The 26,460-nt window shown below is 53.6% G+C and overlaps 5 protein-coding genes across 5 annotated transcripts; all 5 read left to right on the plus strand.

Moving 5' to 3' along the window:
- Positions 1-1,206: 1,206 nt before the first annotated feature.
- NECHADRAFT_36477 (uncharacterized protein) lies at positions 1,207-2,286 on the plus strand (the record flags this gene model as incomplete). Its single annotated transcript, XM_003052527.1, has 1 exon — positions 1,207-2,286. One exon carries the CDS (start codon positions 1,207-1,209, stop codon positions 2,284-2,286), a length of 1,080 nt encoding a protein of 359 aa, XP_003052573.1.
- Positions 2,287-9,885: 7,599 nt separating this feature from the next.
- NECHADRAFT_103742 (uncharacterized protein) lies at positions 9,886-13,091 on the plus strand (the record flags this gene model as incomplete). Its single annotated transcript, XM_003052528.1, has 2 exons — positions 9,886-12,211; positions 12,265-13,091. The coding sequence occupies 2 exons, from the start codon at positions 9,886-9,888 to the stop codon at positions 12,363-12,365; spliced, it is 2,427 nt and encodes an 808-aa protein (XP_003052574.1). The 3' UTR covers positions 12,366-13,091.
- Positions 13,092-14,857: 1,766 nt separating this feature from the next.
- On the plus strand, positions 14,858-16,237 carry NECHADRAFT_59065 (uncharacterized protein). The gene is made up of 3 exons (XM_003052529.1): positions 14,858-15,043; positions 15,103-15,318; positions 15,369-16,237. Exons 1-3 carry the CDS (start codon positions 15,022-15,024, stop codon positions 16,046-16,048), a joined length of 918 nt encoding a protein of 305 aa, XP_003052575.1. The 5' UTR covers positions 14,858-15,021; the 3' UTR covers positions 16,049-16,237.
- A 425-nt stretch (positions 16,238-16,662) lies between these two features.
- On the plus strand, positions 16,663-18,822 carry NECHADRAFT_35643 (uncharacterized protein; the record flags this gene model as incomplete). The annotated part of the gene is made up of 2 exons (XM_003052530.1): positions 16,663-17,574; positions 17,623-18,822. 2 exons carry the CDS (start codon positions 16,663-16,665, stop codon positions 18,820-18,822), a joined length of 2,112 nt encoding a protein of 703 aa, XP_003052576.1.
- A 1,830-nt stretch (positions 18,823-20,652) lies between these two features.
- On the plus strand, positions 20,653-25,362 carry NECHADRAFT_67309 (uncharacterized protein; the record flags this gene model as incomplete). Its single annotated transcript, XM_003052531.1, has 4 exons — positions 20,653-20,877; positions 20,982-23,034; positions 24,055-24,518; positions 24,622-25,362. The coding sequence occupies 4 exons, from the start codon at positions 20,653-20,655 to the stop codon at positions 25,360-25,362; spliced, it is 3,483 nt and encodes a 1,160-aa protein (XP_003052577.1).
- Positions 25,363-26,460: the final 1,098 nt, after the last annotated feature.

Genomic DNA, 26,460 nt, shown 5'->3' on the forward strand with positions numbered 1-26,460 from the left:
GTGTGTAACCAGGGCAATCACCAATTGCAGCGTCTCTCGCTCACTGCCCAGAGATGCCAGCGTTCCACAGAATGCTCGAATCCTCATTTTGATGGGCACAGAAGGAGTCGTGGCATCGGGGCAATGAAGATCAATATGAGGAGGGTGTCTTGATGTGGACGCCACCTCCACGTCTAGATTCCTGCCGTAATTGGTGTGTGTGTCTGTGTGCACCTTGTCTGGGCGGTTTGATGCGGCCCCAGAGTGAGGGGTTACGCAAGGGAAGGGATATTCACAAGTGTCGTGTCTTGAAGTCGATGGGACTGGGGTCAGCCCGGTTCAGTGCCTCTTGGCTGGTGTGGTCGACCCCGGATAGCATCATCGGTTTGCCCCAATCAGACGAGGGGTAAGGACAGCGTGCGATGCTTTGAAACAGGCTTCATCATGTCTGTAATGGCGATTACAGCCAAATATGTACGTCTGAGAAGCAAAAACACCAAAATTGGGTGGATTTGACCCCGGATACTGCTGAATCGAATTCCGGTGGATGTGGATGCGGAACCGGAACTCGAAGGCCGGATCGTCTTGCCGGTCCGTGGGGTGGGCGCCTGCACCTGCGCCTGCCTGCACTGCATAGCAACGACAACCACACATACGCGAGATGGATGGGAAGAAGAGGTGTGTGTGTGTGTGTGAGAAAATGTGTGTGCCCTCGCTTTCTAAAGGCAAAAAGAAAAAAGAATCATGTATATAGCAGGCAAGAGGGTATCATGAAAAAAAAGGGAAGGAGCTGCTGTCCAACGTCGGTGCTTCCTTCCAAAAGCTTAATTCACTACATCCGTCTTATATAAGGAAGGAACCAAAATCAGAGCCTCAACCTCAATATGTCCCCCTGGTCAGAGAAACACCACGCCTCGGATCCATTTCACATGCAACTATGGGGAAATCCCCTCTTTTTTTTTTATCCCTCGCCCTGGTCTCGTCTCGCCTCGCCTCCCCTCGCTGCTGAATCAAGTTTGCTTTTTTAAGAATGCTGGAATCTGAGCGGTTCGCTTTGCTGAGTAAGTACATGGGCTATAACCTCGGCCATGAAGCAGCACAACTATTTTCCCGCACTCTTAACCTGGCAGTGATCGGTCCTTTTCTTTCAATAATTTACTGCTCTTCACAGAAAAGCCTACAGACAAGAAAAACCGAACCGAAAATCGACTCTTTTCCAAAAATACAATGTGCAGCGAGCTCCCCCAGAACCTTTTCCACCACCTTGTTCGACCTGAGGCCTCAGAGTTCAAGGGCATGCTTCGGGGCCTGCCTCTGGCTGTTCGCCCCTCGCTCAGTGCCAGTGGCCAACCGCGGGGTTCTTCTTTGGGCCAGCTGGATCTCCTCCCAGCAGAGCTTCTGCTCAGTGTGCTCGATCTTCTCGACTTTCAGTCGCTTTCGCGCCTCTCGCGCGTCTCATCTCTGGGAAAGGACGTTGTCGAGGATCTTCCCGTTTATAGAGATGTTATCGAGCATGCCCCCGAGGCCCTCACGGCCCTGGTCAAGACTCGCCTAGTCAGCCACCACCCGGCTGCCCTTGTTCATCAGGCTCTCCACCAGAGCAGATGCGTCTCTTGCCACTACTTTGGCGGATTTTTGTTCCTGCCCACCTGCGAGAGAGTCTGCTTCGAGTGCCTATATGAGAATCAGGCCTTCCGCATGACAACCCCAACCCTAGCAAAGCAGTGCTTTGCTCTCACAGATAACGACCTGGAACAGATTCCCCTCATGCATAGCATCCCGGGGACTTTTGGTCTGAGATTCCAGTTCGCCCACAAGCAAGTTGAGCACCTGGTTAGCGTCAAGCAGGCCAAGCAGCTCGCCCTCCAAGTCCACGGCTCCCCCGAGCAGCTGGCCGAACTGAGGCCCAAGTTCCGCGCTGCCAACATGACCCCGAGAGTTCTTGGCATGTTTAGGCACTTTCACGAGGCCCCTCTGGAGCCCCCGGCCTGCGATATGTCACGGCTGCCACGAAAGGCTGAGGTCGTTGAAGATGATTTTGGCGGCATGGCCTCCATTCGCTTCCCGTCCCTGACTGATTCTGGCGTCGAGAACGGCCACCTGTGCCAAGGCTGCCTCGTCACGTATGGCCATTATATGCAAGGTGCGCTACCGGAGAGCACGCTGTCAGAACTCGTTCCATCAGGTGTTGGTCCGTACCGTCCACTTCTTGCCATACTGACTCGTCTGTGGTCTGCCGATGGCTTCATGGAGCACGCACGCCAATGCTATGGTGTCCGTCGTCTCGTAGGCCAGTGCTTGTCGTGAAAAAAAGGGCGACCCATGATGATGATGATGATAACCATGCCTGGGACGAACAATCTAGCGCCGCCGCGCTTCCACTCTACGTCCCAGTGCCCAAACCACTCTTGACAGCGTAGCTGTCCCTCTACCGCGCCGCTGATGCCTGCCGCATCAGCTGCTGCTCCTCCTCTGCCGGGCCTTGCTCATAAGCAAGATCCGAAGCCCTGAGATACCTTGATCTATTACTCCTGGACACATGTATGCCACGCATGTTCCTCAAAATACCACCTGGGATGGCGTCGAGGCGATGAGATTTGTGTGTTATGACCGTTATATATCCACTCCTACTGATTGTTGCAGACAATTTTCGACGACATTTGACCATCTTCATTCGCTTTTCTGGTGGATTTTGCATATCTGGTTTCCATGTTATATACCTCTCAGCTCTGTTGGTTTAGGTTGTTTCCGGTATGGTTCTTTTGCATTCAGCCAGCTTGTTGTCATGTTTTACAGCATTATATCCTGTCGCGCGAGTCAATAAAGCTGAATTACCTACCCTTGAAGTTCTACCGTGTTTTGTGAACGAGCCCGAGGTCCTCAGTTGACACTCTTAGATGATACCACGGTAATACTGACAACCCTTCATCTTGGTCGAAGGGAACATAATGATTGGATCCTGAAACAGAATGATATAGTCCGCTTTTATCACCATGCTAACACAATGCGTCAAGTTAGGCCCTGGCCATTAGTCCTCTAGGAGGTTGTTAAACTACCCTGTTCCGCGAAGCCTCCCGTCACTCTTATTTGCCCAGTTCCTAGCACAAACAGGGAACATGGAAATTTGAAGTTGATAATTCATCGATTAGGAATGAATCCAATTCAAAACTGTTGCCATGATAGATTTCAAGTATGCGGTCCTACCTCCTTGTCGTTTATCTCCATCACTGTCGCATCACGACAAAACCCTACGCTCTGTGCATTCGAGATGATTGGCATTTCCAACTGTGTATCCACCTCGGATGAGAAATGAGATACTCCCTGAAGCTACACTACGAATCACATGGGTCGACGAGTGTGGTTGAATGAGGTTTGACCTCAACGCCTCCTCGAACACTGTCTCGATCATTCTCACAGACAGGAACAGTCGTACCCAAAGACCCAGCATTCCGAAGTCCAAGTCCTGGTTGTGGTCGCCTATCTCATTAAAAGCATGAATTGTTCAGAAGAAAGCAGTGAACTTGGTCAAGGGCTTGAAGAAGCGGAGGGGGCTTCCGAGCAACCCGACAGAAATAACACAGCTGGGACACAACTGAGGCTTATTCCTAAGCTTCAATAACACGATAACTATCCAGTAAGGTTTATAGCAGTGAGAAGATGACGCCGTGGAAAGTAGTGAACAAGGCGTGATACAGCCAACGCCACGGGGTTCTAGACGCACATCTGGGTAACCCGAATCGGCCAACGTGAATGTTTCAGCGCTACTCAGAGACTAGAGCGAGCCGAGGATATTGGACACACCAGATCATTTAACCACTGTTACAGCCTCGGCTTATAAACTTGTAATCGGCCGTGCTGGTGGGCTAAGGTGGCTGGCTGGACGGGTTTCGGAGGGTAGGCGAAGACTGAAGCATCAGACACCTTGGCAAGGTTCTCTATCTGTAATAAAATTACCATCAGGTTAACAAAGCAGCGTTTAAATCTTGCTAGCATGATTGGAGAGAACTTGGACGGGAGGAAGAAGGACGAGTGTGAATATATGGACAATTGCTTTGCAAAGTAACTTTCCAGAGTGAATGTGAAGAAGTCTGGCAACGAGAAGGAGGTGATAATGGTCACAACTAACATGGAAATCAAGATTCAGGGGAAAGAAAATGGAGAGTAACAATGCTCCAGGTAAGCCAACTGAGAAGAGAAATCCTCTGGTTAGGAGTTGGCTGCCTGGCAAGAATAAGAAAGACAAATGAGCGAGAAGGAGAGGAATAAAGATCATGACATGAATGTAAGTGCTCCGTAAAGACAAAGAGAGGTACGGCCAAGATCAGGGGGAGTAAGAGGTTCCCGAGGAAGACGAGTCAAGCACGGTTCAAGATGAAGCCGAGGGACGAGAGTGTTGATGAGGGATAGCACGGGCTCGAACTCAACTGTTACACTTACTACCTACAAGCGATGGACAACATTTGCAGTCGCCAATCTCACTGACGACCGTATTCCATCATCAACTGGAAGTGTCTCCTGAAACTCGCCATGAGAGTCTCTTGGCCGACTTCGCTCAAGTTGCCCTTCATCATCAGAGTCACAATGACGGTGAGTCAAAGATCACTCCGGAATCGCATCACATCGCATCTTGCCTGCGGAGCCCAACGTCTGCAGGTGAGGACAACACCACAGAGTTAGCGTCTATGTATGGAAGCAAACACGTCAAAAAAAAAAGTATCTGATGCCGCGCTTCACCAAGTAGGAGCTCGCTCAAGTAAGCGCCCAAGAATAAAGAGGGTCTAGAGTAAAAGGACCCAGACTCGGCCGAGAATCCTAGCATGGGGATTTCAACCGAGATGCGTCCCCCATCCTGGCCAACCTTGCTTACCTATGTAATGTAACCCATGTTTGACGCTCATGCATCTGCCGTTGAGCGCTTGGTGACGTGGCTAGCTTGACATCATCATACCTTACCTATCTGAAGTTTTTCAGCAGCAGCAGTAGCAGCAGCGGCCATGGGCGGCCGCATTTACATCATTTTGGACCGTTGACGATGCGACCTGTTCTCTGCACCAGCACGAGGTAAAACTCCACTGCTTGGGCATGAAGTGTGAGCGTCTATCCATCTTGCTTGCTTGTGACACTGAGACATGGGGACGGTGCGTGCCGTGCCTCGTGGCGAGATGCGAGTGTCTTTGAAAGCCTGAATGCCGGAGCCTGATCTTGTTTTTGGAGATAACGTGACATGTTAGTCTGCCGTCAGTGAGGCCGTTGGTCTTGGATCACCGGTTTTGATACCCACGAGTGTTTATGCCTTAGACGTGGAAGGGGTGTTATGAAGAAGGCGTGTCTGGTCAACAAACGAGAATGCTTCAACGCGTCGAATGTCTCGTCACTTTTCTCATGTTGACATGTTGACGTTTCTCTTACCTGTAACCCACAACATTGGACTCGTGGTTGGAAGCATGTTAGTCGTGATGTCAGCTGTTGCTTCAATCATCCCACCGCTCACTATCATGAGCTGTCCAGCCTGAGCCAAAGTTGCTTTCAAGTCCGAGTCTGCCGAAGGGCTCAACGAGAAACCAAGTAAAGCAGCCCAAGTTTGGTCTTTGTATAGTACCGTATTGTGGTATGTCATGCCTGGACTTGTCTGGGGCGTTGCAAGACAGAATAGACGAGCTGCTTGCCCCGGCAACTGAGGAGCGACCAAATCGCCTACACCACGAGACCCTCGACTAGACCTGCCGACTATGCAATCCCTCAGAGATTGCAAAGGATATGTCGACACACGGTCCATGTTTGCAGTGGGGAATGCCCGTCGAAGCCCGTGTGGAGTTGACGTCGGAGGCTCGGACTTGAATAGCAAACGTACTATGTACTGTAGTATCGTGCTACAGTAGCATGCGGCATATCATAGAGAGAGGGATTAATCAAACGTTGAGCGAGACTATCTCTATCTCTGGTTCTTCCTCGGTTGTCGATTCCAGATCAAACGAGCGAGGCGTCTATCTTTCGTCGGCGTCGGCCGCCAAAAGAGACGGCGGTTGTTCCCGGGAGCCATCTCCAAGCCTTCGAATCCCCCCTGCAGCAGAAATGGCCTGATGGGAAGCAATTTGCTGGTTGGCCACCAACTGACAGTGGATCGAGCTGCGATGCGGCTGACATCCATATTTTTTGCTGGGGATGCACGAGAGGCACCGTCAACGTCGGGTCGGGTCGAGGCTGTCTGCCTGTCTCGCCTTTGTTTTGTTTGGACTCGACTCGACTCGACTCGACTCGACTCGACAACTGCATGGCAGCCAGACCTGGTCTGCCTGTCTATCATGAGGGGATCTGCAGGGTCTCCAACGTAACCCAGGACTATTGGAGGGGCTACTGGCGCGCGTACGCCTCTCTGGCCTGACTCGGGGCCAAGTCTGAAGCAGGTCCGAGATGGGCATTCATTCTGTTGAGGACGCTCGCTCGAGAGGAGCATCTCATCCGCATGAAGCGCTTCATTCCCTAGGCGCGCGCCGTCTGCTGCTATCCCATCCCCCATCCTCCATTCTCGGAGGAATAAGGACGCAGATCCTTCTTGGACTAGAGGGAGGCGTGCAAGGCGTGCCACCACCAGGTGAGACGTGCACACGGAAAGCAGCTAGGATCTCGCGGGAGCACCCTGGTCATAGATGCGGTCAAGCAATCAGGGGAAGGTCAGAGATTGATATGGAACAGGGCAGCTGAAGAGGGGGTGTTTAGCTTGGGATGAGCCACGAGCCATGGCGTTCCTGAAAGGTCATGCTCTCAACTGATGATACTATCGTTGTCCAGTCCCGGCGTGGGGAGGTGCTGACATCACCATCACGGGTCGTGTTGCAACATGAACGGGCGATCCGCCGACCGGATCGTAGGCCAGACTGTGCGTGGTGTCTCTAAGCCTTGTGCTGCTATCTCGAGAGACAAGACACACAGACACCAGGTGGCCACTGCTTCACAACTCCGGGGAGAGGTTGGCCAACGCGGTGCGTGGCTGACGAGCACGACACCATGCAGTGCATTGACCTGATACTCTTGTGTGTGGCCGGCAATTCCCTGCTTCCTGAATATCGCAGATGCACCCTCAGCGCTCTAGATGTCATCGATGCCGCATGTGGGTGCCGCCAGTTGCTTTGTCTGCAGTCGATATGTGCACCTCAGAGGCACTTGTTGCGCACGACATACTCCGAGATCGTGGCCCAGGTTCTCCAGCCCGCCCGCCGCAGAGATGCCCTTGTCGGCGGTTGCGGTATGAGCCCATCCCATCAGGCTCTTTCTGATTCCAGGGCTCGCCTCTGTTCCTCGCGAGGATGCAAGCCTGGGGAACCCGGTCACTAGAGCGCAAGCGAGCTTCGAGTTGCGTCAACCGTACTTGTTCAGTCAGAATGTTGCGACCTCGTGTCAGACTTGGCAGGCTTCACGATAGTATAGCCACTTTGACGGTGGAGAACCGTGGGCATACTGTAGGTTCGTGTCAAGGCCGCTGGAGGGCCGGATGCCTCCTCCTCCTGGTGATGGATCAACCATCTGTAAGAGAAGGACAGGCCACGAGCTTGCAGAGTACAAAGACTGAGGAACGATTTACCGCATTAACTCACATGCGCGGACATATCGTGCAGATCCGGAACAGGAATCGAGACTAGATTTTGCCAGAGGATAGCCCCCTGATTGGCCGCTGTGCTTGGATGGAGGTGTCTCTGCACCCATCTTTGACGTGTTCGCTGGCAGTGCATCACGAGTACAGGTCTCAGACGGCCAAGGTGACAGACAGATGAATGGGGCTTCTTGGGAAATAGAGCGGGATCGACGGTAGAGCAAGGTTTGCGCGACCCTGGTGGAGTCCGAGCAGGCCAACACTGTGCACCGTCGCTCTCCTGCCCTTTTGCAAGTGAACCCCCTCGAGCATGGGTTCGAAGGCTGGTCGCTGACGGTCCCTCTGATTCTGGAGATGGCTGGCAATCGTCTGTCGAGAGATTTACCGCCCGAGTCACGAAACAACAACAGCCGAGTTCCCCTGCTCCGAGACTCCGTGTCGATCCTGGCCCATCGTGCGCCTTAGTTTTTTAGGGACCTTGAGAACTGGACTCGAATCGGACGGAGTCGCAAGGCCGCATTCTCCTGCTTAAACCGTCCACCTGGCTAGGGACCAGAGTACATAGTACAAAGGAGCACACCCTCGCACGTGCAGCTTTGCGGTGCATTCCAAGCCTCAAGACACCAGAGGGCCAGCCCGCGACGGTTGTGCGTCCATCAGCATGTGGCTTGCCGCCGCGAACCAGTTGGGGATGACTTGCGTGGCGGACCGGAGCGCCGTGACGGGCATGTCTTGGAGCGACTCGGCGTGGGCGAGCTAATCACCAAGAACTGCAACACACGATGGCAGATTGGTGGAGTAGTTTGATGCGCGACGTGCAGGAGCCCGAGGCCAGAACAGGCATGACAAGAGGCCGATTAAAGCCAAAGGGATTTGGCATCCGCAGTCAGGGTAATATAGACCGGTACAGGTTCGCCACGATGAAGACTGTTGCACGCCAATGCAGCCTGTGCTGTAACGATACGCTGCTGCAAGGTGAGGTGGGCGGGATACGACGGCGTTGACGGCCAAGTTTGATGGACGGATGTGAGCCCCTCCAGGGGACCGCGGGACAGTGCGGAGACACAGTGCGCGGCTCAGCTAATGACCTCTGAAAGGGGTGTATTGCGAGTGGAGGGCCTGAGCCATGGCGCCTAGCGCACTGTGCTAGTTCCGGCCCTGAATCCTTAGTTGAACAATGCAGCCGAGGCTGGCCTCAATTCGGAGGTTGGGGGACTCGAGAAAGAAGATGGCGTAATGGAGGGAATCCGTCTTGCCATGGTAATCTGATAATATCCTCATCTGTGTTCAGGTCCAGGTCGACGCCTCGGGCGGATCTGAGAAACGAGGCACACTCAATGAGGACCAGTCAGGGACAGAGCTCCATCGCCATCTGCAAACTACCCGCGCTCGATGCAGCTGCGTCGATGAGTGGCCGCGACGGATCTGCTGGCGAGGCGCCCCGCTGCATATCGTGACTTTTCGACACGGACGGGATTGAGCACCAAGTGGGAAGGGGCTATTTTGGTGGATGTCGATGGCTGACCCATGTGCCCTGGGTTTGGTCCCTGTTTAGAACCTGCGATAGGCCGAGTTCTTGAATCAAGTCAAGTCAATCGGCCTCAGGTGGACTGGATCGGGGACTGGATCACGACCCTCGGACGTTTGGCGGCGGCCGCGGCTGTTGAGGTGGTCGGGAAGATGGACTGTGCGCACTGTGCTGGGGATACCGTGGTCGTGTTTGCCGCTGTCAGCAAGTTGTGGCCTCGCTAGTGCGACCGCTCTGACAGTTGTACAGGGCGTCAGGCGCTGTATGCACTGTACTCGCCCTAGAGCTCACAGTGCATCACTTCGCCCATCCCTCAGCCCCCATTGGCCGAGTGCCTCCACATGGGGCGCAGGAAGGTTGCAGCAGAAGGGTTCCGGGGTGTGGTCCCTTCCCTTCAGCGGGTCGGGTGCGTCCTCCAGCGGACGAGTTTAGCGGGCTATTCAGCGGCTGCTCAGTGGCCGCTTAGTGAGTGGGCGCCCCAGTGGGTGCCTCGAGGTGGCTTGGCGGCGCCCATTGGCTGTATGTCCCGGCTGGGGCTGGACGACGCTTCACCGCTTCTTCCCCCCATCGACAACCGCCCACTGCAGCGAGACCTAGTCGCGGCATAGCCCATGGTTAACCCGCCTTTCAGCGTCTCCAGCAGTCTTCTCCTTCTCCATCTGCTCCAAAACTTCCTCCCTTCACCTCTTCAGGGACTTCACGAAAGAGCGGTGTCGTCCGCTCTGTTCCTACAATACTAGCATCTTCCGCCTCTCCTCCCGCTCCGCTCCCCTTCTGCCTCTTGCCCAGAATGACCTTCGAATTCAACAACGGCGGGGGTGATGCCTATCTGGATCTGACCTACGACCACCGGGATCGCGCTGCCTACCAGTCATACTCGACCGCCACAACCCACTCGAGTCCTTCGGCCGCCTCCAATATCATGCCCAACAACGCTCGCAACTGGGCCGTTCCGCTCGACATGGCCTCCAACAACTCTCACGGCCATGCCTCGCTCAGTCCCGAGGAGCATCAGTCTTCACCTCTTTCCCAGTCCGCCAGCCCGCACAGCCAGCACTCGCCACTACAACAGTCGCCTTTCCAGCCGACCGCGAACCCCTTGACCGACTGGGCTCTTCAGCAACAGCAGCAGCAACTGGCTGCTCCTGACATGACCCAGTTCATTCAAGATGCCGCCCTCATGAGCTTCACCCCATTCCCCACCAGCTTCCAGTCGCCCAACCCCCTCGACTATCTTCCTCCGACGACCCAGGCCGCTCTGCAGGCCAATCTACTTGAGTCGACATTCAGCGCCATGCCTACCATGGACGACCCTACGCAAGCAGTTCAATGGCCGAGCACCGGAATGGAGAATTGGCAGGAGTTCCAGAGCACTCTGCAGATGGATGGTATGCCTCGTCTCGACAGTGTTGGAAGCAACTCTCCTACTGGCACCTATTTGGAGGTGCTGTCCCTTCCTTCGTCCTCAGGTGAAGGCTGGGCCATGGTGGACTGGAATCAGCCCAACTTTGACCAGTTCCAGCAGGCTCACGCTCAGGGCGCCGCTATCTTCAACCCCTCCCAGACCCTCCACCTGAGGACCAACTCGGACTCTTCTGATGGCGCCAATTCCATGGAATTTGGCAGCTTTGAGGAGATCGCACCATTCCCCTACTCTCCCTTCTCCCCCGAGTCCGACGGATATGTCGACGCTGGTAACCACCGTAACTGCTTCGCTGGTGATGGCCACAACCACAACCACGATACCGTCGCCCCTGCCCCCGCTCCCGTGGCTCCCGCGCCTATCAAGTCGGAGCCTTCGTCAAGCCGTCACAGCCCTGGCAGCGGCGCCGGATCGACCTCTCCCCCTAGCAGCACCACCCGCAGGAACTCGGGTCCTCGCAAGAGCCCCATTGCCAAGGCCACCAAGCCCGTTGTCCGCCGCATCTCCAACGGTAAGAAGGACGGTACTGTTGAGAAGAAGGTTGGCCGCAGAAAGGGACCCCTCTTGCCTGAGCAGCGAAAGCAAGCCAGCGAGATAAGAAAGCTGCGAGCTTGCCTGCGATGCAAGTTCCTCAAGAAGACGTGTGACAAGGGAGAGCCTTGCGCCGGTTGCCAGCCTTCGCACGCTCGCCTCTGGCAGGTTCCTTGCACTCGCATCGATATCAAGGATATTGGCTACTTCATGAAGGACTGGAAAGCCGACTACGAGAGGCACATGGACCGTGGCGTGTCTGTCTACAACGTCAAGGGTTTCGCCCAGAAGGAGACTCTCATGTGGATCACCCACGGCTACGGTTTCGCTCTCCCTGTCATGGTTCGCGAGGTCTTTGTCGCCGACGACAGCTGCTTCTCGGTTGACTGGGTTGAGTCTACCCTGACCGACCAGGAGCCTATTGACTTTGAGACCCGCACCGAGAAGCTCGATGTTGGAGCCGAGGGTATCCGTCTCGATGCTCTCTCCGAGTACCTCGACAAGCACATTGATGGCCCCTTTGAGGACTTCATTGATGACCACTTCGAGGGCACTCCCTTCATCACTGAGATCCTCAAGACTGCTCACCGCTACTACGTCAAGGAGAAGATGCCCGTCATCCGCAAGGCTCTCAAGCTTGTCCTTGCCTACAACCTCACTATGCACATCACCATGGTTGAGAACCAAGGATCTGAGGTCAACCTGGACGGACAGATCGACGATGAGGACTCCAAGTACTACGGCCGCACCGTCGCTCCCGTCATGATCAACTTCCAGATCAAGTGTGCCCTTGCCGACATGTGGCGTGAGCTCCAGAAGGACATTCTTGAGGAGCTCTCTGCCCTGTACTCTGGTGTCTACAGCGGTGAGAAGATGAAGAACTGGCCTACCATCTTCATGATTGCCTCCATCCTGCTTGCTGTCTGGGAGGAGATGCAGTTTGACTGCCACTACCGCGTCCCCGACCCCGTCGCCGTGAACAAGTTCTGCACCGACATGGAGACCACTCCTGTTGGTGTGATTGTGGGTCTCTTCCACGCCATCTCCCAGAAGCTCCCTGCCTTCACCGATTGGGACACCCGCAAGCACGGCCACCTGCTTCACAACAACGTCTCCGTCTGCGAGGCTATGACTGAAGTGCGACAGCATGTCATCAAGCACGGTATGTTATCAATTGTTTCTCAGTATGGTCTTGTATACTAATACCTATGGCAGAGGCCTATCTCCGTACCCGCAAGGAGTCCAAGTTTGACCGATACGACTTTGACTCCCTGTCCAACAAGTTCCTATCTAAGCTTGTCATCCGGGCCAACTAGATTCCTCACCTGACAAATACTGCTGTCGCAAGACATGAACGGGCCCCATTGTGGCGCCCGCCCTTTCCTTTGTTTGCATTTGTTTTGATCACAGCGATAGCGTTGGCAAGATTTCTTCAATCTTGGTCGACAGCGACCTCCAGAATTGTCCTTTCAAGCATACGAAACACGACTTTAACCTTCTCTCACGGCTGGTCACCGCCTCAACAACAACACGAAGTTACCTGACACGGGAAGATGTGTTACGACCTTCTTATGACTTTCTTCTACGAATGTATGACTTGAAGAAGACAGCGTTTTAGTTCTTTTACAACATTTTTTTTTTTGCTCTTGAGAGAGGGGGGAGACGTATCACGCAGACGAGCGCATCCCACCCTTCTGCGGTGTTTTTATGGGATCATGTTTGACGATGAGGCATTTGAGGAAATGACAGATATTGCATGGCTATGTATGAGCCTACATGAAGAGGGAGGTGCTCGTGAAATTACTAGGGCGTTGGTGAGCTCAAGTGGGCAGGACCTTCGACACAGGGCAGCAGAGCGGAGCGGACATTGTTTTACTTGCGTGTTTGATAACGGGATTTGGGATAGTTACAAAAAACGGCTCATATTGCTAGGCAAGTGCTGTAGCGCTGCCACGAGAATATTGAATTTTACAGTTCCCAGCTCTCAGTCTCCCTCGACTTTGTCGATTATGAAGGTGACTGAAGTGAAGGGAGGATTTACGACATGATGATTTACACGATGATAGCACAGAGATAGCAAGTGATGGTTTCTTGACAATGTGACCGTTTGCAGATCTCTTACGAGAGTGACACTGTGCATTGAGGCGGTGACCCCTGAACGTGTTTGAGACTGCCGGATCGATGACTGTATGTTCAAGCCAAGATACCGCACGTTGAGAAGACAGAGACAAGCGACACACCGCACGTGGGATGAAGCATATGTACGCATCTCCTGACATGGAGCAACCGGTGGATGCAACGCTAGTAGGCTGTTAGGTTGACAGTGAAAACATGAACTGAAACATGCCCAAAGGATCACGAGATGGCGTATCTAAGACATTAGCAATCAGCAATTCAATGGCACCCTGATATCTGCTTGTTGAGGGAGCTTGATGGGCAAACGGAAAAGTGCATAAAGCTACAGCATCAGCTGGACCTTGGTAGACAAGGCGTTATCGAACTTAGCGTCTGGTGGTGCACCCACGATTCCAAAGAGGTTGGCGACAGCAGAGGGCGGGGTTTGATAAGACGTGATGACTCGCGACGCAGCGCAATCGGCGCTTGATATCGCAAAAACTTGGGCAAAGAGATGCGCGAGAAAAGGAAATTAAATGCCATCATTTTCCGATGGTGTGTCGTTTGTTTCCGGAAGGTCGCCCAACCTCGTTCTCTCGCTGCAGAGCAAGGCCGAAGGGCGAAACAGGGGCAGCGCGAACATGGTGTTGGGCCTTCTTAAGAGAACAGGGACCCCACGGACGCAATTCGTTGGCCGATGACGTCGCGAACGCCGAGGAGACCGGATTCAGAGGGTGGCAGAGTCGGTGACCCCGCACCGCCTGGGCTATCGCTCTTTGGGCTCAGACTGACATGACGAGTTCGGCGTAGCAGGCTGCGGTCGCTGTGTGTTTGTGTCTCGTCTCTTGCTCCCGAGGTTGTCTCCACTGCCGCGACTGGAATCCGGGATCTCAGATTGGAAGCGTTTTCTGTTCCTGAGCCAAAAAGCTTGGTTCCTGGAACTTGGGGCAGTGATCATCTGCTTCAGAAGCGGCTATCATCTTACCCGGGCATCAGATGCGGTTCACTGTCGAATGGCAGTCAGTTGAAGCATTCGACCATGCATTGCTTTTGGCCTTTCCCGGGGTAAAGTGGCGACAGGGACGCCGTCTGGGCCCGCCACTCCACTGCGGCGCCCGGCCGCTGGCGTCGGATGATGGTGAATCACGGGTTCCAGGCTCTGGCTGGATAAGACGGTGACGGCCAACGAGTGCTACCGTAGCCATCCATGACGGGCACAATAGGCGAGTAGTTCCCCCCACGTTTTCGGTTGGGCAATTGTCGTGAACAGATTTTTCTCTTTGCGGCTATTGTGCTTTGTAGCTGCATTTCAAAGGCTCTTCCAGAGCTTCCTCGAACAAGCCAGATTCATGCCTTTATTCTGACATCAGTCTTTCGGCGTCGAAGGCCCCACACGACGATAAGATACCAAGGGCGAAGTAGCGGCTACTTCTTGTTTCACCCTGCATTCGCTTGTAGTCGAGGTACCTAGAACGGACAGGTGGGGCCCTGCAGCCTGCTCCAAGTTTCTGGAGCCTTCCCTTGGCGAGGCCTGATTGGTCTCAGTGAATCATCCGCCCCCGAACAGAGCGCTCCGGCCTGCCTTGTTGTTCGTCACTCGTAGGCGTAATCCGGCAACTGCGCCCCCCTCCCACCTTCCCTGCCCGCCGGTTGCCCGCTTGATTATCAAACAAACAGGCACACCTCTCTACTACATAAACCCGACCGCCTCTCCTCAACTCTATCTTTCTTTCCTTCCTCCAACACTCACTCTCATCTCAGACTTCTTTGCAGACGAGACCCGCGACTCATCTCCACGATACCGCATCATCCCAACGACTATCTTTCCTCCCAAGACATCCGCTCAACACCGCCATCATGCAGATCTTTGTTAAGACTCGTAAGTCACCTCGCGTCGCCGCCACTCCGATAACGCAACGATACTGACCATTATTCTAGTGACGGGCAAGACCATCACCCTCGAGGTTGAGTCCTCTGATACTATCGACAATGTCAAGTCGAAGATTCAGGACAAGGAGGGCATCCCTCCTGATCAGCAGCGCCTGATTTTCGCCGGCAAGCAGCTTGAGGATGGCCGCACCCTTTCCGATTACAACATCCAGAAGGAGTCCACCCTCCATCTCGTCCTCCGTCTCCGTGGTGGCATGCAGATTTGTAAGTTTCTTTGTCATCGTCGCTCCATCGCCCAAACTAACATCCCGCAGTCGTCAAGACCCTGACTGGCAAGACTATCACCCTCGAGGTGGAGTCTTCCGACACGATCGACAACGTCAAGTCGAAGATCCAGGACAAGGAGGGTATCCCCCCCGACCAGCAGCGCCTGATCTTTGCTGGCAAGCAGCTTGAGGATGGCCGAACCCTCGCCGACTACAACATTCAGAAGGAGTCCACCCTCCACCTCGTTCTCCGCCTTCGCGGTGGTATGCAAATCTTCGTCAAGACTCTCACTGGAAAGACCATCACCCTTGAGGTGGAATCATCCGACACGATCGATAACGTGAAGTCGAAGATTCAGGATAAGGAAGGAATTCCTCCTGACCAACAGCGACTTATCTTCGCTGGCAAGCAACTCGAGGACGGCCGAACTCTCAGCGACTACAACATCCAGAAGGAGTCTACTCTGCACCTGGTTCTTCGTCTGCGTGGTGGTATGCAGATCTTTGTCAAGACTCTCACAGGAAAGACCATCACTCTGGAGGTCGAGTCCAGCGATACCATTGACAATGTGAAGTCCAAGATTCAGGACAAGGAGGGTATTCCCCCCGACCAGCAGCGACTTATCTTTGCTGGTAAGCAGCTGGAGGACGGTCGCACCCTCTCTGACTACAACATTCAGAAGGAATCGACCCTGCACCTTGTGCTCCGTCTCCGTGGCGGTCAGTAAGCGACCTTCTGGGGAGCGATGGTTTATGATGAGGCGTTTAGGGAATGAATGAACTTTGGAACCAGGCGAGCATTTGCGGCTTGGAATGACTAGCATATCCACCTAGTACGTAGTATTCAACGGGCGCGCAAAAATTTTGCGACGCGCCAATAGACTCATTTGAGGTCTCAAGAAACATTGATTGATTCATGGTGATGTCTGTCTTGTAGCCACTTCAGTGACCTCCGATTATGCAGCTGACACCACTTTAGTGGGGTTCTGCCCCTCACTTGCCGGAAGCCAGTGGACTCATGATGAGTGGGGCCGGTAGGTTTGAACCTGCATTCATGAGGCGCGCCTCAATCTTTGATCTTCTAGAAAAGGCTGTGTTTTTCCAACTTGCGACTTTCTCGTTGTCCCACGCTGCAAGATCATGATCCTCGAGGACATCTTACTTGAATCCCACCACGCACATCCCTTTTTGCCTCCTTAGTAATAGAGTTCATCATTTTGTCCTCTTCTCTTGTTGACTCACATCGCATTAGGCATCTTCAGCATCCCTTTGCTTGAGCGACGCGCAACCGGTCGATCAGCACTGCGCAAGAAGACCAGTACGAGGTCGAAACCGCCAGGCTATGCCGTCTTACTTCTATCACCTCAAATTCGAGCTCTATCCGACCCCTAATCCGGTCATCTCCGGGGTGGTCAATACAGCCGACCGCAAAGATATTTGGCTTCCACCTCCAGAGGCCAGCATCTTTGATGATTTCCCATCTCACCCTCGACCGGACCGACGAACATCCCACCAAATACCGCTCTTCTCCTCTCCTCGACGCGAATCTCCGTCCTCGTCTCCGTCTCCGTTCACAGAGCAAGGCTCACCTTTTTCGACCCCGGGCGTCATAGACTGTGGTACGGCAGCGCGCGCGCCGGTGAAAGGGACTGAGCGCAAGATCGAGATTTTGTCCGAGAGGCAGTGGCTGGAGCGAACAAACAGTTTCCCGCCTCCCCACTCCAGCGCAGCGATCCGACCTCAGAACGCAATTAAAGACTGGCGATTTGGACGTGTGAGCATCGAGACGGTCGACTTGCAACCAGGACGCATCATGGCGGGGGAAACCAGTCGAGCAGGGCCATCTGCGGCGCCGTCCCTGGGGCCTACCTTTGGAGGCGCAGGCACAGCGACAAAAGCCGAGTTCCTTCCACTCGAGACGAAGAACACAGAAGTCGGATGGGGTGTGGTACACTTCTATCGCGACGGGGAAGAAACACACGGGATGGGAGAGGCTGAACATGGTGAAGATGGCGCAGAAGAGTCAAAAGACATCGACTACACCACACTCTGCATCCCTGCCGTACCTGCTTATATGTCTCCCGGAGACCTAATGGGGTTCTTGGGTGAGAAGTGGAGGAGTGACATCAGCCACTGCCGTATGGTTATGACTTCGAAGATGAATCGATATCTCGTCTTGCTCAAGTTTCGAGATAACCGTCGAGCTAAGCAATGGCAACGGGAATTTGATGGCAAAGTATTCAATACTATGGAGGTAAGCTATTTAACTGTTTCTAAGTCGCATGTTGCTAATCAGATACAGCCCCAAATATGTCATGTTGTGTTCGTAAAGAGCATTACATTTGAGACTCCCACTCGGAGGAAACCCAGCAACAGCCTATCCGCTTTATCATCATCCGCCGGCATGTCGAGCAGTCTACGACCTTTCCCTCCCCCAACACCGAATTTGGTCGAGTTACCTACCTGTCCTGTGTGCTTGGAACGGATGGACGAAACAAACGGACTCATGACCATACCGTGTTCTCACGTATTTCACTGCACCTGTCTTCAGAGCTGGAAAGGAGCCGGGTGTCCAGTCTGTCGATTCACTAATACTTCACTCGATGCAGACTCAGATCCATCAAGTCCTTACACACAGCCGTTTGGCTCTGGGGCATCCAATCTCTGCAGTATCTGCGACTGTGCGGACGACTTGTGGATATGTCTGATCTGCGGGTACGTTGGTTGTGGCCGGTATAAAGGCGGCCATGCAAAAGATCACTGGAAGGAGACGGCTCATAGCTTCGCCCTTGAGCTGGAGACACAGCATGTCTGGGACTATGCCGGGGACATGTGGGTGCATCGGTTGATCCGCGATAAGGGAGACGGCAAGGTAGTAGAACTCCCAGGCAGAAACCGATCAGTGGGCCACTTGGAAGAGGAAGATGTGGTGCCTCGAGCAAAACTGGACACCATCGGGCTGGAGTATACGCACCTAATCACCAGCCAACTTGAATCACAGCGGGCATATTACGAAGAAATGATTAGCAAGGCCGTCGACAAAGCCTCAATGGCATCTGCAGCGGCTGAGGACGCGGCCAGACGGGCCACGCAGGCTATGGAGAAGCTCGCGTTGCTGGATGAAAAGTACACGACTCTCAGTAAGGAGACTATTCCTGAACTTGAAAAGGAGCTTGCTCGTGAGCGCAACAAGGCGAGCAAGAGTGAAGCACTTGCCCGCAACTTTGGCAAGGCGGTTCAAGAAGAGAAGCGACTGAATGAAGGACTTATGAAACGGATCGAACATCTTAATACCGATCACGAGTCAATATCTCGGCAACTGGAGGAGCTCAAAGCAGAGAATGCTGATCTCAAGGAGATGAATCGTGATCTGAGCATGTTCATCTCTGGACAAGAAAAGCTCAAAGAGCTGGAGAATGAGGGCAAGATTGAAGAGGGTGAACTTGAGGGAGGAAGTGCTAGTGTGCCTGAGAAGAAGGGTAGGCGACGGGGAAAGCGATAATCAATGACATCAGCGATCGAGAAACGCAAGTTAGAAGAGATGGGCTGTAATAGTGGCAATAGGTAGGTAGTTCATGCAGCGTTGCTTTTGTTGAGGCTTGGAACAACAAACCAACTCTACCACACATATTCTCTCCATCAGGCCCAGGAACATCCTCTTCCAGAAGTGAGGTCCGATTCACTGAGATGACACATGAAGACCGAGTAAAGCATGATAACGGCTTGTCACGAGCCAAAAGCAAGGGTCTTTTGCCTGCCTACAAACCCAACCCAGCGCCGCAATCCGGAGATCCCTTCGCCCTCGGATAGATGCCGGCTTACGAACTTGACCCGGAACGCCCCTCTCAGAGCGAGCCACATGCCGCAACTCTCAACCACAGCGACTGGCGGGTATTTTTTGTTGGGGAAGGGCAAGTGGAAGTGCGCGATGACCCGACCCCATGGGCACACATGGCGGGAGAGAGTTGTTTTGTTTGCTTTCCTTCGTCTCCGTTAGCTCCGGTAGGTATGCAAAAGGGCCTGCGGCGCAGAAGCGCCTGGCATGTGAACGAATGAGCGCACGGATGTATAGAGGTTCTGGGCGTCTTGTTCACCTATGCTGCAATGACGAGCTTGTCGTGGGGGAGGATCTTCTGTTACGTGAGCGGGCTGTCGAACTGAAACAGTATGGTGAGCCACAATAATGGCGACAATAGTGGTGTGAATCAACTTGTGATTGTGGTGTCTGAGTGAGGGGAAAACGGCTGGGTAGGGGGGAATTGTGATACAGGTAATCCCATGTTGCTGGGGTATTTTGCCTGTGAGGAATGGATAAAAGAGTCCTGAGTCTATTGTTCCCGTCTCGTATGTTCTGGTGATATTACCAGGTACACTATTTGTTAGTAATGGATAGCTTGATCGGTAGGCGACTTTGATCTCATCATGATGCCTCTACCCGTTGACCATCTATGATCCGTACCGGATCTTGGATGAAAGTGGGGTGACGGTTCACAGCTCGCAGGGGAAGCATGTCACAACAGCCGGGGCACGGAAGTTCACTCTTGACACCGAGGGACATGTCCGTACTGTAACTTGCTGGGCCGGGCTGTTCTGTTTGTTGGAGCCTGGCTAAGACACAAGAAACGGGCGTGTAATGAATGGGCCCCGGCCCGGATGGAGCACCCATTGTCTGGATATCCACAGCGAGCTGCATGTATCCCGGTCAGTTGGAAAAAATATTCAAGTGGAAGGGAAAAAAAGAGGGAAAAATAAGGAAAAGATCAAATAGGAGGCGTCTACAGCTTCACGTTTCCTTGTAGGTGTCATGAACTCCCCTTTACCTTTTCTCTCCTCTAATATCATTGCCCTCAAAAGGTCCAACGGGAAAGCATCTGCACCTTCCCCGTTGTGCCCAGCACCTTGGCCTGGTCGTAGCTTCCCAGCTTCAGAAGGCAACCTTTCCCACCTGGGCAGGCACCTCGTCTTTTTGCCTTCCCCTCCCTGGCCCCAACCCCAGCCCCAGCTATTTCTGTATTCTCATCCCATCACATTCTGTCGCCAGACCCCGAACCCGAACCTGGAGATCTCGACTCGACTCGTCGGCGATACTCGGTCCTTACTTTGGTCTATACCTTGCTCCCTCGAACGACGCCGCCGCCACCGACCACGCCTCGCTCGCTTCTGATAGCCATCTTTATCGGCCGTCCCTAGTCCTCAACCGCCCCTCATTAGCAGGCCTTTGGCCCGTTCCTCCTCAACCTCTTGTCTATACCGATTACCTGTCGCTTCAACTTATACACTTGTAAATCTTGTGCATTTTCACGAGCGCTGGTTTCCTCCTCGCTCGCCCACCATGTCTGCAAAGGCTGGGACGAAGAACGCGGCAGCGCCGCAGTCCGCGACAAACCCAACCCCGCAGAAGGAGCTCTATCCCATGGTGAACTGGAAGTATGACATGTTCCTCTACAGTGTCGGCAACATTGTCGACATGTTCTTCCGCGAGGTCGTGCCTCGAGGCGCCTGGCGCGTTCCTCAGACCGGCCCCGTGCTGTTTGTTGCCGCGCCGCATGCGAATCAGGTCAGTTGATTGTCATGATTTGCGCCTAGTGTTGAGATGAGAGATGCGCAACTTGGGTCAGACGTGGAAGATGAGGATTTTTGCTGACATTGACCTCAAATTAGTTCGTCGATGCCATCATTCTTCAGCGAACCCTCCGCTACGAAGCCAATCGTCGAGCGTCTCTTCTCATCGCCCAAAAGTCCGTCCACGGCTTCATCGGCTGGGGCTCGCGACAGGTCGGTTCCGTGCCTGTTGGTCGCGCTCAAGATGCCGCCAAGCCCGCCACTGGCACCGTTTACCTTCCCGATCCCATCAACGATCCTACTCTAGTTCGTGGAATCGGTACCAAGTTTGGTGAGGGCGAGGGTGAGATACAGGGCATGCTCTTTCTCCCACCTGGCAAGAAGACGACAGGTGCCAGTGTCGATATCGCTCAGATCCTCGGACCCGAGGAGATCCGCGTGAAGCGACCATTCAAGGGCAAACTCGCCTTGGAACAGCTCACAGGCCGCGATGACATTGACAAGGACGGCAACTTTACCAACAAGGCACATAAGGGCCCTGCCCCAGGATACCAAGGCACCAAGTACAAGCTGGCACCTCATATTGACCAAACCAAGGTCTACGAGGCTGTCTTCTCGCGCCTGCGCAACGGTGGTTGCGTGGGTATCTTCCCTGAGGGAGGTAGTCATGACCGCACTGAGCTTCTGCCTCTCAAGGCTGGTGTCGCTATCATGGCCCTGGGAACTCTTGCCGAGGATCCCGACTGTGGGCTCAAGATTGTGCCTGTGGGCATGAACTATTTCCATGCGCACAAATTCCGTTCGCGCGCTGTTGTCGAGTTTGGCGCTCCCTTTGAGATTCCCCGTCACCTTGTTGAGCTGTACTGTAACAACCAGCGCCGCGAGGCCATCGGTCAGGTTCTGGACATGGTTTACCAGGGACTCAACTCGGTGACCGTCTCGGCGCCAGACTACGACAGTCTGATGATGATCCAGGCAGCTCGGCGACTCTACAACCCCACAGGCAAGAAGCTCCCATTGCCCGTGGTGATTGAGCTCAACCGAAGGCTTTGTATGGGCTATGAGCGGTACAAGAATGACGAACGAATCACTTCTTTGTCTAAAGCGGTCAAAGAGTACAACTCGCAGCTGCGCTACCTGAACCTCAAGGATCATCAGGTGCAGTATGCCAAGATGTCAACCATCAAGGTTGTGTTCCTGTCCATCTACCGCTCCATCAAGCTCTTGTTTCTCTTTATCTGCACCTTGCCTGGGCTGCTCCTCTTCTCGCCAGTCTTTGTGGCCACCAAGATCATCAGTCGACAAAAGGCCAAGACGGCTCTGGCAGGTTCGACGGTCAAGATCCGAGGTCGCGATGTCATGGCTACGTGGAAGATCCTAGTAGCGTTAGGATTCGCACCTACGCTCTACAACATTTACTCGATAATCTTGTCACTCAAGGTCTGGCAGGATCGGCTCTGGGGCCATGTTCCTGACTGGGTGCCCTTCTGGTTGGTTTACTTCATGGTGTGGCCCCTTATGGTTGGCATCACATTCGCATCCCTGCGTTTTGGCGAGGTCGGCATGGACATCTTCAAGTCCCTGCGACCGCTGATGCTGTGTCTGAGTCCGTCGTCGAACTATAACATTCACAAGCTGCGGCTCAGGCGAGCTGAGCTGAGCGCTCAGGTGACGGATGTGATCAATACTCTTGGCCCTGAGATGTTTGATGATTTCGACAAAGTGCGCCTTGTTCCTGACCTGTTCAAGACCGAGGGTGGTGCTTCAACGTCTCCAACTTCGCGTAGACGACGAGACAGTGATCAGTCGAGCACTGGCTTCGATGCCGAGACACCACCAGCTCTGTCGCGACGAAGCACGACACAATCGAGCCGAGCACTGCCACGCAATGATTCCTTCAGCAACATTGGCACGGTTGGCATATTCTCGACAAGACCACCATCCCGAGCACGCAGCCGATCCCGGTCGAGCAGCAGTGGAGGCGGGTTTGGATCTGGTGGATTCTCTATCAGCGGATTCACTACTCTGGACTCGGCTGGCGGGTTTGATGAAGCAAGCCGCAAGATTCGAGAGGCGATGAAGGTTCGAAGACGCAAGACAGACCAGGAGAAGACGGAGGGAGAAGAGGAAGAGGAGGATAGTGAGGAGGAAGGTTACGATGAGGCAAGGAAGAAGAACACTTAGAGGATTGAACGAGAAGGCTGGCGAGGAGTCTAGAGGGTGAAAAGAGGAGGCGAGAGCATTTTGTTGTATATTGAAGTTGGTTCACACGACATATTTCCTAGCAGGTTTCCATGGGGCTGCTGCATTGGATGATATCCCTATGTCGGGACACGTTGGCTTTTCAAGGGCCAAGCCATTTTAGGAGTTGAATACCACATCATACTGTATCATGACATGCATTGGCTGAATAACTCTTGTCGGAGGTTCTGATCTCGGTGATAACTTGGACGGGCCAAACTGTCGGAGTAACTGTCGGGGTTCTCTCCACGGTGTAGATGTGCTACAACTTTGCGGTGCAGGTGACACGGCAGATACAGACGAAGGCAACCAATGCCGACCAGGTTATTTCGGAAATGTTGGAGTTGCCCAATAAAGCATCTGTCATAACAAAGACAAATGCCGTTTCAACAGGGAGCTCATTAGCTGGCAATGTGAGGATGAATGGGGCGAGAAAAGTAGCCAAGCGGGCCAGAATGTCGAATAGAAGAGCTCCACAAATTACGAACAGGGGGCCTGGACTCGCTATGAAAACCGAACCGAAAATCCAGACCAGGTGACAGGATCTGATAAACTAGGGAGAGCCGACGTAATGACGTGCGTAAGTACTATAATGCGGTAGGGCCTTTCGGTGGTCGGAGATAGGCGGAGAGTCCGGGGGTGAATAATACAGCGAGTAGGAGATAGCGGCTTATTCGAAGGGGAAGCAGCATATAAAGCAACCAGTTTCTGCCTGACTGGATTGATTCCTGACTGACGGTGAAAGATCTTTTGAAGCGCATTTTGCGCTGATTATCAATCTGATTAGCTTGGGTAGCGATTCCTTTTAGAGCTGCAGCCAAGGTTTATCATTTCCAATCTTGAAGAGACACGAGGAAATATCCCACCAGCCAAAGCCGATCCCACAGAATCTTTTCAGTGGATCAGGTAGGCAGTGCCGAACCGAATTGAGTGAACGGCCCAAATATCTACCGGAACCGTTTATCGGGCTATTACATTACATTATATACAATGACCTCCCCTTCCCATCCTCCCTCCTCCTCCTCCACAACCGCCGCTCCACCTTCTTCCCTCCCGCGCATGCCCGCAAAGCAAAGAATGGCACTCTCCCTCAAGTCGTTTGTGAGCTCGGTGCTGGGCGGAGGCGCTCCGCAGCCGCCGTCTGCCACGGAGCTGTTTGTCAAGGTGGACCCCAAGGTCGACGGGGAGGAGTGTCTGCACGACTGCGATGGCTGCACCGCGAGGTATCCGAGGGGGTTCAAGATTGAGACGGAGGATGTGCTGTATGGTCAGATCAAGGCTTGGAGCACGCATTTGCTCGTGGGTACCGGCAAGACGGATTGGGTGAGGGATGTGGCGGATGAGAAGGGGAGCGTCATGCAGGCCGTCGAGAAGGCGAGTGCGCCTACCAACGGGGTGAGTAATATTTCTGTGTAGACTTTCATATGGGCTGGCTCTTGAACGAGCTTGCATTCGTATGAGGGTTCATTGGGTGATCATGATTGTTAACATGTTGTAGAAACTCATGCTCTCGGCATCCAATATGCCCACTCCTCACGACACCGACGACTACTCGGAGCCCACCACTCTGCTCCTCCTCCCTGCTTTCAAGCTCATCCACAATGCTCACCCTCTTAACGCCCCCCAACTCATCACCGAGATCATCAACCAGGCACCCACAAGCACTTCCCCCCTCTCCCCCACGCCCCTACCTGCTTCCCTCCCTTCCCCAGATCCTGACGCCGGGGTTCCCGCTCTGTCTTTGACTGACTGCCCGCACAATGCCGTGATCCTCATGTGCAGTCATCGGACACGAGATGCGCGGTGTGCACAGAGCGCCCCGATTCTGAGGAAAGAATTTGAGCGCCAGCTAAGGCCGCTGGGTCTGTACCGAGACCTGCATGATGAGAGACCAGGTGGTGTGGGAATCTACTACATCAGCCATGTGGGAGGCCACAAGTACTCTGCCAACGTTATGATCTATCGTCGACCAAACGCCTTTGGCCTAGACGGCACGACGCCGGGCGAGACCAACGGGACCACCACGAATGGGGCTCAAAAGACCAACGGCCACACAAATGGCTCATCAGAGGAACAAGCCGGCACCGTCGGTGCCTCGCAGGGCATCTGGCTAGCACGAGTCAAGCCCGAGGACTGCGAGAACCTAATCCGCTACACAGTGCTCCGAGGCAAGGTGGTCAAGCCCGAGAGTCAGCTGCGGGGCGGCTTTGACCGCGAGAGGGGGCTCATGAGCTGGTGATGATGGAGCAGAGACTGACGGATACCCCGTGGGAGAAGGATGCTTTTTTTTTTTTTTTTTGGAGAAAGAATGCATCATGATACCTGAACTGCTTAGAAGGAAGGAATGAAAAAACATATATAGACATGCATTGCCCATAGACAACAGGGATGGGATATCTATCTCACCAGCTATGACGACGGCTAGTCCGAGATCCATCGGTTAACTTGGACAAAGTGAGGAATCATTATCAAGCCATGGACGTGAATACGAACGTCCTCGTATCATTGGATCATGATCCCAGTATCCGTACTCAGCCAAACACATGCCACGGTGCAAGGTCTTATCCATGATAGGCTACCCATGATGGAACGGACGGACCGGGGATACACCTCGGAGATCTACACTTTGCGTACCTTGCATGTGCCAGAGCCTCACACACACCCTCGGGTTTCCATCTTGAGTAGGTCGTCCCTGATCGGGTGAGGAAGTTTCTCGTCTGGATCGGCGCCACGAGTGGAGAAGTTTTGAAACGGCAGCTGTCAAGGAACAGCGGCGCCATGTCACCGTTGTGGCTGGTCTACGGGTTGACTCGTGTTGGGGCTATTTTTTAGCTGCCTTGTTTTTTTACTCCGTCTTGCGTGTTTCTTTTCTCCTTTTATGGAACCGTGGGTTAAACGTGGTTGGATGTCAGCTTTGGACAGTATATGTTCAACTGTGTTGTTAAACTGGAGCAACACGGAAGATTCCATGCTTAACTAAAGAACACATTGAAGAATGGAAATAAACAAGGAAAACAATAGAGATGATGGTTCTTCATGTCAAGAGTAAAGATGGTGTGCAAACCAACAACCAGTTCGTCAACTTTACCAACCCATCTAGGCCCAAGCTCCGAAGAAACAAGCAGAGTCGAGACCAGAACAACAAGCTTTTTTTTTTTCTCCTGTCGATCCACCCCGGGACTTTTACCCAAAAACCTTGTCCCGTGTTTCATCAACTTATCGCTCCCCTAGCTTCCACGCCAATCAAGGGCGACCTCTACCGACGACAAGGACACCAGCGCCAGGAACGTGGTGGATAAGGGAACTTTTCTCAATGACAGTGCATGGGGCTAAGCTT

The sequence above is a fragment of the Fusarium vanettenii genome, assembly GCF_000151355.1.
Source record: "Fusarium vanettenii 77-13-4 chromosome 3 genomic scaffold NECHAsca_2_chr3_3_0, whole genome shotgun sequence".
Classification (NCBI taxonomy): Eukaryota; Fungi; Ascomycota; class Sordariomycetes; order Hypocreales; family Nectriaceae; genus Fusarium; species Fusarium vanettenii.